The sequence below is a fragment of the Chiloscyllium plagiosum genome, chromosome 30 (genome assembly GCF_004010195.1).
Source record: "Chiloscyllium plagiosum isolate BGI_BamShark_2017 chromosome 30, ASM401019v2, whole genome shotgun sequence".
NCBI lineage: Eukaryota > Metazoa > Chordata > Chondrichthyes > Orectolobiformes > Hemiscylliidae > Chiloscyllium > Chiloscyllium plagiosum.
Window position 1 is genome coordinate 2,825,576 of NC_057739.1, and position 14,349 is coordinate 2,839,924.

General features: G+C 46.7%; 2 protein-coding genes across 2 annotated transcripts in view; one reads left to right on the forward strand and one right to left on the reverse strand.

The window, feature by feature from the left end:
• Nucleotides 1–96: 96 nt before the first annotated feature.
• LOC122564698 (ectonucleoside triphosphate diphosphohydrolase 2-like) lies at nt 97–14,081 on the reverse strand. The gene is made up of 5 exons (XM_043719809.1): nt 13,832–14,081; nt 13,324–13,593; nt 1,478–1,597; nt 982–1,119; nt 97–485 (listed from the first exon to the last, which is right to left on the reverse strand). Exons 1-5 carry the CDS (start codon nt 14,006–14,008, stop codon nt 282–284), a joined length of 909 nt encoding a protein of 302 aa, XP_043575744.1. The 5' UTR covers nt 14,009–14,081; the 3' UTR covers nt 97–281.
• Nucleotides 14,082–14,195: 114 nt separating this feature from the next.
• The window catches only part of zgc:101858 (uncharacterized protein LOC449555 homolog), a 14,297-nt gene continuing 14,143 nt past the window's right edge, over nt 14,196–14,349 (forward strand). Inside the window, exon 1 of the mRNA XM_043719684.1 lies at nt 14,196–14,229. Coding sequence (XP_043575619.1) covers nt 14,196–14,229 — 34 coding nt within the window. The remainder of the gene's footprint in view (nt 14,230–14,349) is intronic.

Genomic DNA, 14,349 nt, shown 5'->3' on the forward strand with positions numbered 1-14,349 from the left:
GTGAGGATGGGGGGGTAAGGGTGTGAGTGAGGTTTGGGGGTAAGGGGTGAGTGAGGATTGGGGTAAGGGGTGAGTGAGGATTGGGGGTAAGGGGGGTGAGTGAGGATTGGGGGTGAGGGGGGATTGCGGGTAAGGGGGTGTTTGAGCTGTGTTGCTACGGGTTCTCTTGCTGTTAGTACAGTGTGCAAAGAGCTACAATCCTCCAGTCAGATTGACGGGTGGCATTGGCAGGCCGGGGTTAGTAACCATGGAGATTCCAGCCCAAAGGATTGCTCCTGACACTACAACACTGAGTCATTCTTCACTGAGCGGGACGACAGGACATAGACCAGGGCACCTGCTACAATCACCAGGATACAGATGACAATGAGCACTGCCCAAGCACCGAGCACCTGGGCTTTCCAAGCCCCGGCATCTTCAGGCGGGATCATGTTGGTGAGGTTCAGCATGTAGCCCAAAGCCCAGCCAATGGTGGTATCTCCGGCCTGCAGGGGACATAAACAAGAGGGCAATCAGAGACAACAACTCTGAGGATAGCAGTCATAATGGGGGGACAGTGAGAGAGAGAGTGGTACAGAGAAAATACACAGACTGAGAAATAGGCAGAGTGAAAGTGATGGAAACGGAGAAAGAGAGGGGAGTGTGAGAGAGGAAGGCAGGCTGGGTCAGATTGAAATGGAAGGACAGTCGCAGAAGGATAAGAAATTTGAGAGAGAGAGAGAAAAATTCGGTGTGAGATAGGTGCTCAGGAAGAGGGAGACAGATAGATCAACTGACAAAAACAGATGACAAACTGAGTTAGCAAGAGAGAAACTAACAGTGAGAATGATGGAAAGACATTGGCAGAGAGGAAAGCAGAAAGAATAGAGCTACAGAGTCTTCATGCAAAACGAATCAATACGACTGAAGGCCGGGAAAGCGATTAATGTAAACGGAGAGAGAGAGAGAGAGCTGGCAAGTTGCTGCAGTTCAGACTCAGACCTTTTTTTGGAAAGCGATGTTTTTAAAAGTGTTGTTGTTGAACCCGTAGCCTTTAGTTGTCAGGATGTGGATGTAGCAGGAGGTCGTGCAATAATCCACAAGTCTGCTGCTTGATATGTTCAGTGCCTTTGTCTTCAGCTGCAGGGACAGAAAGACACACAGTCGGAATCATCTCTGCAGTGAGCAAGTGGCCCTGCTCCTGTCCAAGGTGAACTGGACACAAGCAACAGCCACAGCCCGACAGTGTAGACTCACACACAGCCAATAGTGGGCCTGAAGCTAAAGGAACGGGGAGGCCGGGGAGCAGCAGGAACCTGCTGGGGTTCCCTGCACTGTTCACATTCCAGCGCAGTACACGCCCTTCGACCCTCGATGTTGCACCGACCTGTGGAACCAATCTGAAGCCCATCTAACCTACACTATTCCATTCTCGTCAACAACGGCCTCAGGGAAGGGACAGGCTGATATGCTCTGTGCGGCTGTTATTGATGGTCACCTGTTTGAAGTCCATTTTACAGATAGTATCAGCTGCATCTTTCAGTTCCTGTGGTGATGTAATGCTCCTATGCAGAGTAACCTTCAGGAAATTCATGGTGTAATAGAAAGCTGCAAAAGCCTGCAACAGAGATGAGTCAACATGATTAGATTAACTATAATCACCAGCTCAGGTGGATTAATAAAACTCATTGCAATCAAAGGAAATTCATGAGCAGGATTAAATAAATTGCCAAGAAGTGTTTTCTTTTGGAAACAGGCTCACACTGGAGACTGAAATCATTATAGACACATGAGAATCTCAGAAAGAATACTGGTCGGCCTTACTACAGATCCCTGGACACGCAGCACCGGGTTAGATACTGAGTGAAATTTCCTCTATTCCTTTAAACTAAAAGTGAAGCTTTCTCTACACTGCCTTCATAAAACAAAAATTCCCAGGACAGGAACAGCATGGGGTTCGATGCAGAGTGAAGGTTCTTTTAAGTGGAAAAGAAAGGTCCCTCTACTCTTTCAAACTTAACCTAACCCTTTCCCTGCCCTTTTTAAACTGAAAGTAAAGCTCCCTCAACACTGTCTCCTTCAGAAACTCCCAGGACATGGACAGCACAAGGTTAAATGCAGAGTAAAACCTCCTCTGCTATTTTAAACTGAAAATTAATCTTCCTCTCAACCATTCCCACCAAAACTCCAAAGCAGGCACAGCATGGAGTTGGATGCAGAGTAAACATCCCTCTATCCCTCTAACCAAAAATAAAACTTCATTGACCCCATCAAATAGTCCCAGGACAGTGACAGCACAGAGTTAGGTATAGGAAGGTTCCCTTCACACTTTTAAAATGAATAATTGGCATTGGAGAAATGGGTCTGAATAAATGGGACATTGGCACCAGTATTGGGGAAGGAGGAAGCTGTTGTAGTGGGATGGGCTCCACCTGAATCATATAGGGACCAAAGTCTTGGTGAATTGCATAACTGTGGCTGTGGGTAGTACTAAATTGTGGTGGTGGGGGTGGGTGGGGTGGTTTCAGTTGTATGGCAAATTATGGAGAAAATTAAAAGTAGGGGAAGGGCTGAGCAGAGGTTATTAAAGTGTCCAGAACAAGTAACAGGGCAGAGGGAGTGGAAAGAGTCAGGAATCTAACCTCAGGCATGCCAGAGAAGGTGAAACTATGAGAAGGGGAGAATTCATCACAGGGCAGAGGGTGCTGTACTGAAATACATGAAGCTTGGTAACACAGATTGAAATGATGTTGTGGGGAGATGTGGCTGTAAGGAAATCAAGGCTGGGAACTAAATACCCAAGGACGCACATCCTTGGGTATTTAGCAAGGACAGGCTGATGGACAGAGGAATGGGATTGCCTTGTTAGTAAGAAATGTAATCAAAATGAATCCTCTCAAAACTCGCTAAAATCAATAGCAAGAGTGATATCGAGTCAGAAGGTGTCGAACCTGTGAGGAACAGCCAAGAAAAAAGACACTGATGGGAATTGTGTACAGGCCCCCGAGCAGTGTTCAGGATGTGGGGCAGAAAATTAATCGGGAAATAGAAAAGGCACTTCAGAAAGGCACTACTCCAACAATCGTGGGGGTCTCCATGTGCAGGGGGACTGGGAAAAGCAGATTGGTAGTGGGTCTCAAGAAAAGGAATTTGTGGAATGTCTATGAGATGGTTTTTTGGAGCAGCTTGTGGTAGAACCCATTGGGGAACAGGCAATACTGGATTTGGTGATGTGTAATGAGGCAGCCTTGATTAGGGAGCTTAAGGTGAAAGGGCCCCTGGGGGCAGTGACCATAATATGATAGAATTCACTCTGCAGTTTGAGAGGGAGAAGCTGGAATCAGATTTAATGGGATTACAATTGAGCAACGATAAAAACACGAGGGAGGAGCTGTCCAGAGTTGGTGGTAGGGGAGCCTAGCAGGGAAGATGGCGGAGCAACAATGGGAGGGGTAATTCAGGAAGCACAGGAGACATTCATCCCGAGAAGAAGAAACATACCAAGGGGAGGATGAGGCAACCGTGGCTCACAAGGGAAGTCAGGGACAGCACAAAAACAAAAGAAAAAACTGTACAATGGGGTGAAGGTTGGAAGCCAGAGGATTGAAGAGCCTTTATAAACGAGGGGACGATAACAAAGAATGCAATAAGAGGGAGAAGATGAAATATGAGGTAAACTAACTAGGAATAGAAAAGAAGATTGCAAGAGTTTTTTCAGATATTTAAAAGGTAAGAGAGAGGCGAGAGTGGCCATTGGATCACTGGAGAATGAGGCTGGAGAAGTAGAACGGGGAACAAAGAAATGGCAGTGGAACTGAATGGGTACTTTGAATCAGTTTTCACAGGGGAAGACACAACAACTGATTCGGGATAGTCAACATGGCTTTGTGCGTGGGAAATCATGTCTCACAAACTTGATTGAGTTTTTTGAAGAAGTAACAAAGAGGATTGATGAGGGCAGAGCAGTAGATGTGATCTATATGGACTTCAGTAAGGCGTTCAACAAGGTTCCCCATGGGAGACTGGTTAGCAAGGTTAGATCTCATAGAATACAGGGAGAACTAGCCATTTGGATACAGAACTGGCTCAAAGGTAGAAGACTGAGGGTTGTGGTGGAGGGTTGTTTTTCAGACTGGAGGCCTGTGACCAGTGGAGTGTCACAAGGATCGGTGCTGGGTCCACTACTTTTCACCATTTATATAAGAGATTTGGATGTGAGCATAAGAGGTATAGTTAATAAGTTTGCAGATGACACCAAAATTGGAGGTGTAGTGGACAGCGAAGAGGGTTACCCCTTTATTGGTCAGAGTATTGAGTACAGGAGTTGGGAGGTCATGTTGAGGCTGTACAGGACATTCATTAGGCCTCTTTTGAAATATTGTGCGTAATTCTGGTCTCCTTCCCAATGGAAGGATGTTGTGAAACTTGAAAGGGTTCAGAAAAGATTTACAAGGATGTTGCCAGGGTTGGAGGATCTGAGCTACAGGGAGAGGCTGAACAGGCTGGGGCTGTTTTCCCTGGAGGGTTGGAGGCTGAGGGGTGACCTTATAGACATTTATAAAATCATGAGGGGCATGGATAGATAGATTAGATTCCCTACAGTGTGGAAACCGGCCCAACTAACCACCCTCTGACTAATGCACCTAACACTATGGCAATTTCCCATGGCCAATTCACCTAACCTGCACATCTTTGTGGGAGGAAACCGGAGCACCCAGAGGAAACCCATGCAGACACGGGGAGAATGTGCAAACTCCACACAGACTGTCACCCGATGCTGGAATCGAACCTGGGACCCTGGAGCTGTGAGGCTGCAGTGCTAACCACTGAGCCACTGTGCTGCCCTGATAAATAGACAAAGTCTCTTCCCTGGGGTGGGGGAGTCCAAAACTAAAGGGCATAGGTTTAGGGTGAGAGAGGAAAGATATAAAAGAGACCTCGGGGCAACTTTTTCACACAGAGGGTGGTACATGTATGGAATGAGCTGCCAGAGGATGTGGTGGAGGCTGGTACAGTTGCAAAATTTAAAAGGCATCTGGATGGGTATATGAATAGGAAGAGTTTGGAGGGATATGGGCCGGGTGCTGGCAGGTGGGACTAGATTGGGTTGGGATATCTGGTTAGCATGGACGGGTTGGATCTAAATGTCCGTTTCTGTGCTGTACATCTCTATACCAGAACTTCAAGAGAGTCAGGGGCAGAAGTGAGTGCAGTGGCCATCACTAAGAAGAAGGTCCTGGGGAAGCTGTAAGGTTTGAGGGTGAATTAATCACCTGGACCGGATGAACTACACCCCTGAGTTCGGAAGGAGACAGCTGAGGAGATTGGAGAGGCATTGATGGTAATCTTTCAAATCACTGGAGTCAGGGAGGGTCCCAAGAGGACTGGAAAATGGTTAATGTAACATGACTGTATAAGAAGGAAGGGAGGCAGGAGACTATAGATCAGTTAGCCTGCCCTCAATCATTGATAGGATTTTAGAGTCCATTGTTAAGGATAAGACTTGGAAGTGCATGGTAAAATAGGGCTGAGTCAGCACAGCTTCATCAAGGTAAGGTCATGCCTGACAAATCTGTTAGAATGCTCTGAGGAGGTGACGAGCAAGTTAGACAAAGGAGAGATGGTGGATGTGATCTATTCGGATTTTCAGAAGGCACTTGACAAGGTGCCGTACAGGAGATTGCCAAATAAGATAAGAGCCCACGGCGTTAGGGCCAAGATACTGGCATGGATGGACGATTGGCTGACTAGCAGCAGGCAGAGAGGGGGGAAATAAAGGGATCTTTTTCAGGATTGCAGCCTGAAGATCTGCAGGGCTAAGTGTTGGGACCACAACTATTCATATCATACACTAACAATCTGGACGACTAAACTGAGGACATTCTTGCTAAGTTTGTAGATAACACAAAGAAGTGACGGGTGGAATAATGTGGGAAAGTGTGAGGTGTTGCATTTTGGTAGGAAGTAGAGGCACAGACTATTTTCTAAATGGGTAACGGCATCGAAAATCTGAAGCACAAAGTGATTTGGGAGTCCTAGTTCAGGGGTCTCTTCAGGTGAACGCGCAGGTTCACTTGGCGTGTAGAAAGACAAGTGCAATATTAGTATTCATTTCAAGACGGCTAGAATACAAGGTCAGAGATGTACTGCTGAGGCTGCATAGGGCTTTGGTCAGACTGTATTCGGAATATTGTCAGCGGTTTTGAGCCCCGTATCGAAGGAAGGATACGTTGACCTTGGAGAGGGTCCACAGGAAGTTGACAAGAATGATCCAGGTGGAGAAGTGCATGTCACATGAGGAGCATTTGAAGACTCTGGGATTGTAATTGGTGGAAATTAGAAGGATGAAGGGGCATCTCATCGAAACTTACGGAATACTGAGAGGCTTGGATCGAGTGGAAGTGGAGAAGATATTTCCACTAGTCGGAGAGACTAGCACAGCCTCAGAGTGAAGGGATGAGCAGAGATGAGAGGGAATCTCTTCAGGCAGAAGGTGGTGAATCGTTGCCACAGAAGGCTGTATATGCCAAATCATTGAGTGTTTTTAAGACAGAGATGGATAGGTTCTTGATTGGTAAGAGGATCGAGGGTTACGGGGAGAATGCAGGAGAATGGGGTTGAGAAACATATCAAACATAATCAAATGGGGGATCAGACTTGATTGGCCAAAGAGCCCAATTCGGCTCCTGTATTTTATGGTAAAGCTCCCTCTGCACTTCCCCCCTCAAACACTCCTGAGATAGTTCCAACTTGGGGTAAAATACTAAATAAAGCTGCCTTTTCAGTGTCCTGATCAGACACTCTTAAGGCAGGTACAGCACATGTTAGATACAGAGGAAACTCACTCTATCTTTTCCATTGAGAATAAAGCTCTCTCGATGCTGTCCTCATCAAACACCATAAGACAGGGACAGCCCAGGATTAAATACTGAGTCAAGCTACTGTTTTAAACTGAGAGTAAAGTACTCTCAATCTTTTATACTGAAAATATAGCTCTCTCTACACTGTCCCCGTCAAACACTCCTAGTACAACAACAGCATTGGGTATAGACAGAGTAAAGCTCTCTCTACCCCACTAAAGTTAAATTAAAGCCTCCTCTACTTTTTTAAACAGAATGTAGAACTTCCTCTACACGGTCCCCCACAAACTCTCCCAGGGCATGGACAGCACGAGGTTAGATACAGACTAAAGCTCACTCTATACTGTCCCCATCAAACACTCCCAGGGCAGGGGCAGGGACAGCACGGGGTTAGATACAGAATAAAGCTCACTCTATGCTGTCCCCCATCAAACACTCCCAGGGCAGGGGCAGGGACAGCATGGGGTTAGATACAGAATAAAGCTCACTCTATACTGTCCCCCATCAAACACTCCCAGGACAGGGACAGCACGGGGTTAGATACAGAATAAAGCTCACTCTATACTGTCCCCATCAAACACTCCCAGGGCAGGGGCAGGGACAGCATGGGGTTAGATACAGACTAAAGCTCATTCTATACTGTCCCCATCAAACACTCTCAGGGCAGGGGCAGGGACAGCATGGGGTTAGATACAGACTAAAGCTCATTCTATACTGTCCCCATCAAACACTCTCAGGGCAGGGGTAGCATGGGGTTAGGTACAGAATAAAGCTCACTCTATGCTGTCCCCCATCAAACACTCCCAGGGCAGGGGCAGCATGGGGTTAGGTACAGACTAAAGCTCACTCTATACTGTCCCCATCAAACACTCCCAGAGCAGGGACAGGGACAGCATGGGGTTAGGTACAGAATAAAGCTCACTCTATACTGTCCCCATCAAACACTCCCAGGGACAGGGACAGCATGGGGTTAGGTACAGACTAAAGCTCACTCTATACTGTCCCCATCAAACACTCCCAGGGCAGGGACAGGCTGGGGTTAGATACAGGGTAAAGCTCTCTCTACACTGTTGCTAAATGCATCTGTAGAAGTGCAAACCAGTTCCTATCACTGGTGAAATCATTCCTGCTCTTGATCAGAATGGTCATTAATGTTCTTTTAGATCTGAAGGGAAAAGTAGGACATTGGTTTCGTGATCAATTGGAACTTTCAGAAATGATTTTGTTCCCTGATTGCTGTGAACAATACCTTTTTTAAAAGAAATACTCTTTTTATGTCCAAAGCAGCACGGGGAATCTGGGAGTAGTGTTAACCCTGAGTGTAAGATGGGCTTTCAAATACTGAAGGAGGGAGAAGACAGACGGACTACAGTGAGAGGTAGTAGTGCCAGAGGGCCAGGCTGAGACACTGAGGAGTCAGTCATGAGCTCAATGCCTTGATGTTCAAATACCCTTGGTTGGTGCTCCTTCTGCCCATTGAGCTCTGCACTGGTGACAGGGTAGGGAGCTGAGAGACAAGTAAAGGTGAATGGGACTTGGTTAGATATTCCCATGTTCCATGTGTCCCTGCAGCTTGGAGTTACATGGCAACACTTAGCTCATCTGATCAACACCTGAAGAACATTTTTGAGGTGGTAGTGGTAATGCAATAGATGTAATTTATCTGAATTTTTGGAAAGACTTCCAGTAAGGTGCTGAACAACAGACAATGCACAAGGTCAGAGAGTGTGAAATGAAGGCAAAGTCGCTGAATAGATGCTAGCAGATGATTTTGTTCCAGGCTTGTTCTGATCAGTAACCAAAAGAAGTCTCTCTTTATTTCCAAAATGTTGAGGGGAATCCGGGAGTACTGTTAACCCTGAGCTAGGAAGACAAAAAGTGGGAGTTAAGGGTCATTATTTAGAGTGCAGAAGAGTCAGCGAGGGGACACTGCTGTTCAAATGAATGATTTGCACTTTGGAATTAAAAGCTAAAGTTCTAAATTTGTAGGTGATGCCAAACTGCAGCGGTAGGGAGAGGAGAGGAGGACTGCAACACGTTATTAATAAACTTGCAGAAGGGGCAAATAAATGATAAAACTCAACACAGCTACATATGAGGTTGTACATTTTAGTTGGAAGATCAGGGAGGTCACCAAGTCTGTCTCATTTCAGTTTGTGGTTTATGGATATCCTCAGGATAATAGTGTTGTTGATGTTCTGTTTTGTTCAGGGACAATGCTGGCTGGGACTAGTTGCCTCTTGAGAAGATGGGGGTGAGCTGCCTTCTTGAACCGCTGCAGTCTGTATGATACAGGCCACCATCATGGCATTAGACTGGGAGCTTCAGGACTTTGACCCAGCAACACTGACGGAACTGGAATACATTTCCCAGTTGGGATGGTAAATGGCTCGGAGGGCAACTTGCAGATAATATGGCGTTCCCATGTGTCTGCTGCCCTTGTCCTTCTAGATGGTGGAGAATGCGGATGTTTAAGGTACTGTCAGAAGAGCTGTGGTGGTTTACAGACTGTTGTCACTGTGCATTGGTGCTGAAGTGAGTCAATGGGATGCCAAAGTGTCTTTTTTGTCCTGAATAGTGTTGAGTTTCCTGAGTGTTGTTGGAGCTGCACCCATCCAGGGCAAGTGGGGAGTATTCCATCACACTCCTGACCTGTGCCTTGTCGGAGATGGACAGGCTTTGGGGAGTCAGGAGGTGAGTTACTTGCTGCAGTATTCCTAACCTCTGACCTGCTCTTGTAGCCACTGTCTTTATCTGTCTGTCTCATTTCAGTTTGTGGTTTATGATATCCTCAGGATAATAATAGTGGGGGATTCTGTGATGGTAATGCCATTGAACGTAAAAAAGGAGATTGTCAGATCCTCTTTTGTCGGAGATAGTGTAATGCACGATTATTACTGACCACTTTTTTTTTAGATTAGATTAGAATCTTTCCCGTGTGGAAACAGGCCCTTCGGCCCAACAAGTCCACACCGACCCGCCGAAGCGTAGCCCACCCCTACCCCTACATTTACCCCTTACCTAACACTACGGACAATTTAGCATGGCCAATTCACCTGACCTGCACATCTTTGGACTGTGGGAGGAAACCGGAGCACCCGGAGGAAACCCACGCAGACACGGGGAGAACGTGCAAACTCCACACAGTCAGTCGCCTGAGGCGGGAATTGAACACTACTGCGAGGCAGCAGTGCTAACCACTGGGCCACCGTGCCGCCCACTAAGTCTGAATGTGGTCCAAATCTTGCTGCATTTAGACATGGATGACTTCTCTAGCTAAGGACTTGCAGATGGTATTGAATGTTGTGCAATCATCAACTCTTTTACCAAGATTGTAGTGAGTCAAAAAACTTGTTGCTGGAAAAGCACAGCAGGTCAGGCAGCATCAGAGGAGCAGGCGAATCGACAGTTCAGGCATAAGCCCTTCATCAGGAATTCCTGATCATCACATTCCTGTTCCTCGGATGCTGCCTGAACTGCTGTGCTTTTCCAGTGCCACACATTTGACTCTGACTCTCCAGCATCTGCAGTCCTCCCTTTCTCCAAGGCTGTAATGAGGTCAGAAGCTGAGTGTCCCTGGGGGAACCCAAACTGGGCGTCACTGAGCAGGTTATTGCTGAGCAGGTGCTGCTTGATAATGCTGTTGATGACACCTTCCATCATTTTACTGATGATTAGATCAGATCAGATTAGATCACTTACAGTGTGGAAACAGGCCCTTCGGCTCAACAAGTCCACACGTTATTGCTGAGCAGGTGCTGCTTGATAATGCTGTTGATGACACCTTCCATCATTTTACTGATGATGGTGGAGTGTAGATTGATGGGGCAATAATTGACCAGGTTGGATTTGTCCTGCTTTTAGAAGTACAGGGCAATTTTCCACATTGTCAGGTAGATGCCAGTGTTATAACTGTACTGGATCTGTTTGGCTAGGGGAGCGGCAAATTCTGGAGTTCAGTACTATTGCTGGAATGTTGTCAAGGCCTGTAGCCTTTGTAGTATCCAGTGTCTCCAACCATTTCTTGATATCATGGGGAGTGAATCGAATTGACTAAAGACTGGTATCTGTGACGCTGGGGACCACTGAAGGAGGCTGAGATGGATCAACTACTTGGCACTTCTGGCTGAAGATTTCTGCAAAAGCTTCAGCCTTATCTTTTACACTGATGTGCTGAACTCTTCCATCATTGAGGATGGGGATATTTGTGGGGCCGCCTCCCCCAGTGAGTTGTTTAATTGTCCGTCACCATTCACGACTGGATGTGGCAGGACTACAGAGCTTACATCTGATCCATTGATTGTGGGGTCGCTTAGCTCTGTCTAGCACTTGGGTCGCTTGCTGTTTGGCAAGTAATCCTGTTTGGTGGCTTCACCACATTGACACCTCATTTTCAGGTATGCCTGGTGCTGCTCCTGGCATGCCCTCCTGTACTCTCCATTGAATGAGGGGTGATGACCCGGCTTGATGGTAATGGTTAAGTGGGGGATATGCTGGGCCATGAGGTTATGGATTGCCCTGGAGTACGGTTCTGCTAGTGTTGATGACCCACAGTGCCTCATGGATGCCCAGTCTTGTGTTGCTCGACATCTGTCCCATATAGCACAGTGATGGTGCCACACAACGCGATGGGGGGGTTATTCTCAGTGTGAAAGTGGTACTTGGTCTCCACAAGATTGTCCCTCCTACCGATACTGTCATGGACAGATACATCTGCAGCTGGCAGTTTGGTGAGGATGAAGTCAACTATGTTCTTCCCTCTTATTGGTGTCCTCATCGCCTTCCGCAGACCCAGTCCAGCAGCTATGCCCTTCAGGTCCTGACCAGTTTTATCAGTACTGTTGCCGCTGACCCACTCTTGGGGGTGGACATTGAAATCTGCCACACGGAGGAATCGTGGTTCATCAGCTGAGGGAGGACAGTACTGAGTATTCATCAAAAGGTTTCCTTGCCCATGTTTGACCTGAAGCCATGAGCATTCATGGGGTCCAGAGTCAATGTTGAGGACACCAGGGCAACTCCCTTCCGATAGTATACCACAGTGATGCCACTTCTGTTGGGTCTATTGTGTCAGTGGATAATGGTGGTGTCTGGGACATTATCTGCATGGTATGATTCCGTGGGTGTGATTGTTGTTTGATGAGTCTGTGAGACAGCTTGCCCGATTTTGGCACGAATCCCAGATGTCAGTGAATAAACATTGCCGGGTCACCAAGGCTGGGTTGCCCTTGTCGTTTTTGGTTGATGCCAGATGGTCCATCTGGTTTCACCCCCTTCTTTAGACTTTGTTGCAGTTTGTAAAAGCTTGCTGAGCCATTTCAGAGGGCAGTTAAGAGTGAACCACGTTGCCCAGTGCCTGGAGATACATGTAGGCCAGACCAGGTATGGATGGCAGATTCCCTTCCCGAAAGGATATAAAGGCATCCTTGACAAATATACCAATTAAGTTAAGCCTTAGCTTAGCCTCAGGAGTTCTATAATAGAATGTATGGGTGTGGCCTGGTGGCTCAGTAGTTGGCACTGCTGCCTCACAGCGCCTGAGACCCGGGTTCAATTCCAGCCTCGGGCAACTGACTGTGTGGAGTTTGCACATTCTCCCCGTGTCTGTGTGGGTTTTCTCCGGGTACTCCGGTTTCCTCCCACAGTCCGAAGACGTGCAGGTTAGGTGAACTGGCCACGCTAAATTGCCCCATAGTGTTCAGGGATGCATAGGTTAGATGCATCAGTCAGGGGGAAATGTAAAGTAATAGAGTAGGGGAATGGGTCTGGGTGGGAGACCTTTCAGAGGGTTGGTGTGGACCTGTTGGCCTGTTTCCACACTGTAGGGATTCTATATTTTGTTTCTGGACGATCGAATATGTTTCAGGCTGGGTTGGACAGAGCTTTGCTCTCTTTGGGAATCAGAGCTGGGGGTAAAACCAAGTTGAAGCCAAGCATTAGTCACAGTTATATTGTGCAGTGGAGCCGGGTGGGGTGGCCTAATCCTGCTTCTATTCCTTAAATTTTGAACAGAAGGAAAGTCCTTCTAACCCTGCGCCGAACTTTAATTAGATTAGGGGTAGAGAAACCTGCGCAGTTCTGGTTACCGTATTCCAAAATGGTTTTACCACAGTCCTGGATAGGATGCAGAGGTGATTTATAAGGACACTGCCCCAGAAATGTGTGCGCTTACATTATCAGAGAAAGGTGAACCTCTTCTCCCTCGAGAGAAAGAGAAGGCTGAGGGCTGACTAAATCGAGGACTTCAGAATGGTTTTGATGGAGTAGATGCCGAGTGAATGTTTTCTCTTGTCGGGAAGGTCAAGGCCATCTCTATAAAAGATCATCACCGAGACTGGGGGAGTTGGACTGAACAGTGCACAGGAGAGCCCCACAACTGTATGAGGGGAAATGGAATTTAACTACGCGGGGTAGATTTATAAGAAAAGGTTTGAGTAGATCACAAACACCTGTTGCTGTGTTTTATAGACCAACATCAACTTACCAGAAAGTCGCCAGTAACCTCAGGTTGGTAGACATTGTTGAAAGCACAGTTGCTATGGTTACAGGGGCTAAAGTTAAAGATGGAGTCGACCAACTGATAGCACTCAAGTGGTTGTGAAGTGCCTATGAAGGTTATGGTCTTGTCAGGAGAGTAATCCTGAGATTTCTCACTTGCTGTGCATGGGCTGTTGTATATAAACTTCAGTGGGTAAGAGGCGTTATAGCCATTTGGCATGCAGGGGTTAACAATATCACTGTCATAATTCTGGGCCTGTGGGAGAAACAGAAACAGTTAGATATTCATATACTATAAATATATTATATTATTTAACTATCATAACAAATTCCTTCAATCCACCCACTCATAGATGACTTATCTTTCTTCATATCCCTCGTTTCCGCCTCCCCAACCTCCCATATCCCTAATTCATACCCACAAACACACATGGAAGCTTCATGGAATTCTTAAATGAAATTTTATACTTTCAACTGAAAGTATAGTCTCTTACAATCATCATTTTCGAAAGCACTTTCTTCAAAACCTGGTCCCTCCCGTAACAGAGGTAGCTGTGAGTGTATACTTCATAGTTATAACCATACAGACGTAGGACAGCTTTATTTTCAGAGTTTTCGATTTCTTGGCTGGGTACGAAGGAGATCTGCGTGGATGCTCCCCCAAAGTCCATGGCTCCCACTGTCTTTTTAAATGGTTTGATCCATCTTCCAACCCATCCATACTGTAAAAGAAGGGCAGACCACTCAGAAGGTGTTAGATCTCCTCAGGCTGAGACAGGAACAAGGCTGTTACTGTGTGGGGACTGTCTCTGACAATCACCCTGTTTCCCCACATCTCACCTCTGAAAGGGGGCGAGAATGTCGAAGGTAGGAATTTGTAGGAGCGAGAAGGGTCTATAAAAGATGGTCACACCTTCTCAGTATCACATAACAATCCCACCTACTCACCTTCCCCTTTAGCCCCACCCACCCACTCCTGTGTCCTTCAATCCCACCCATTTCCCAGATCCCT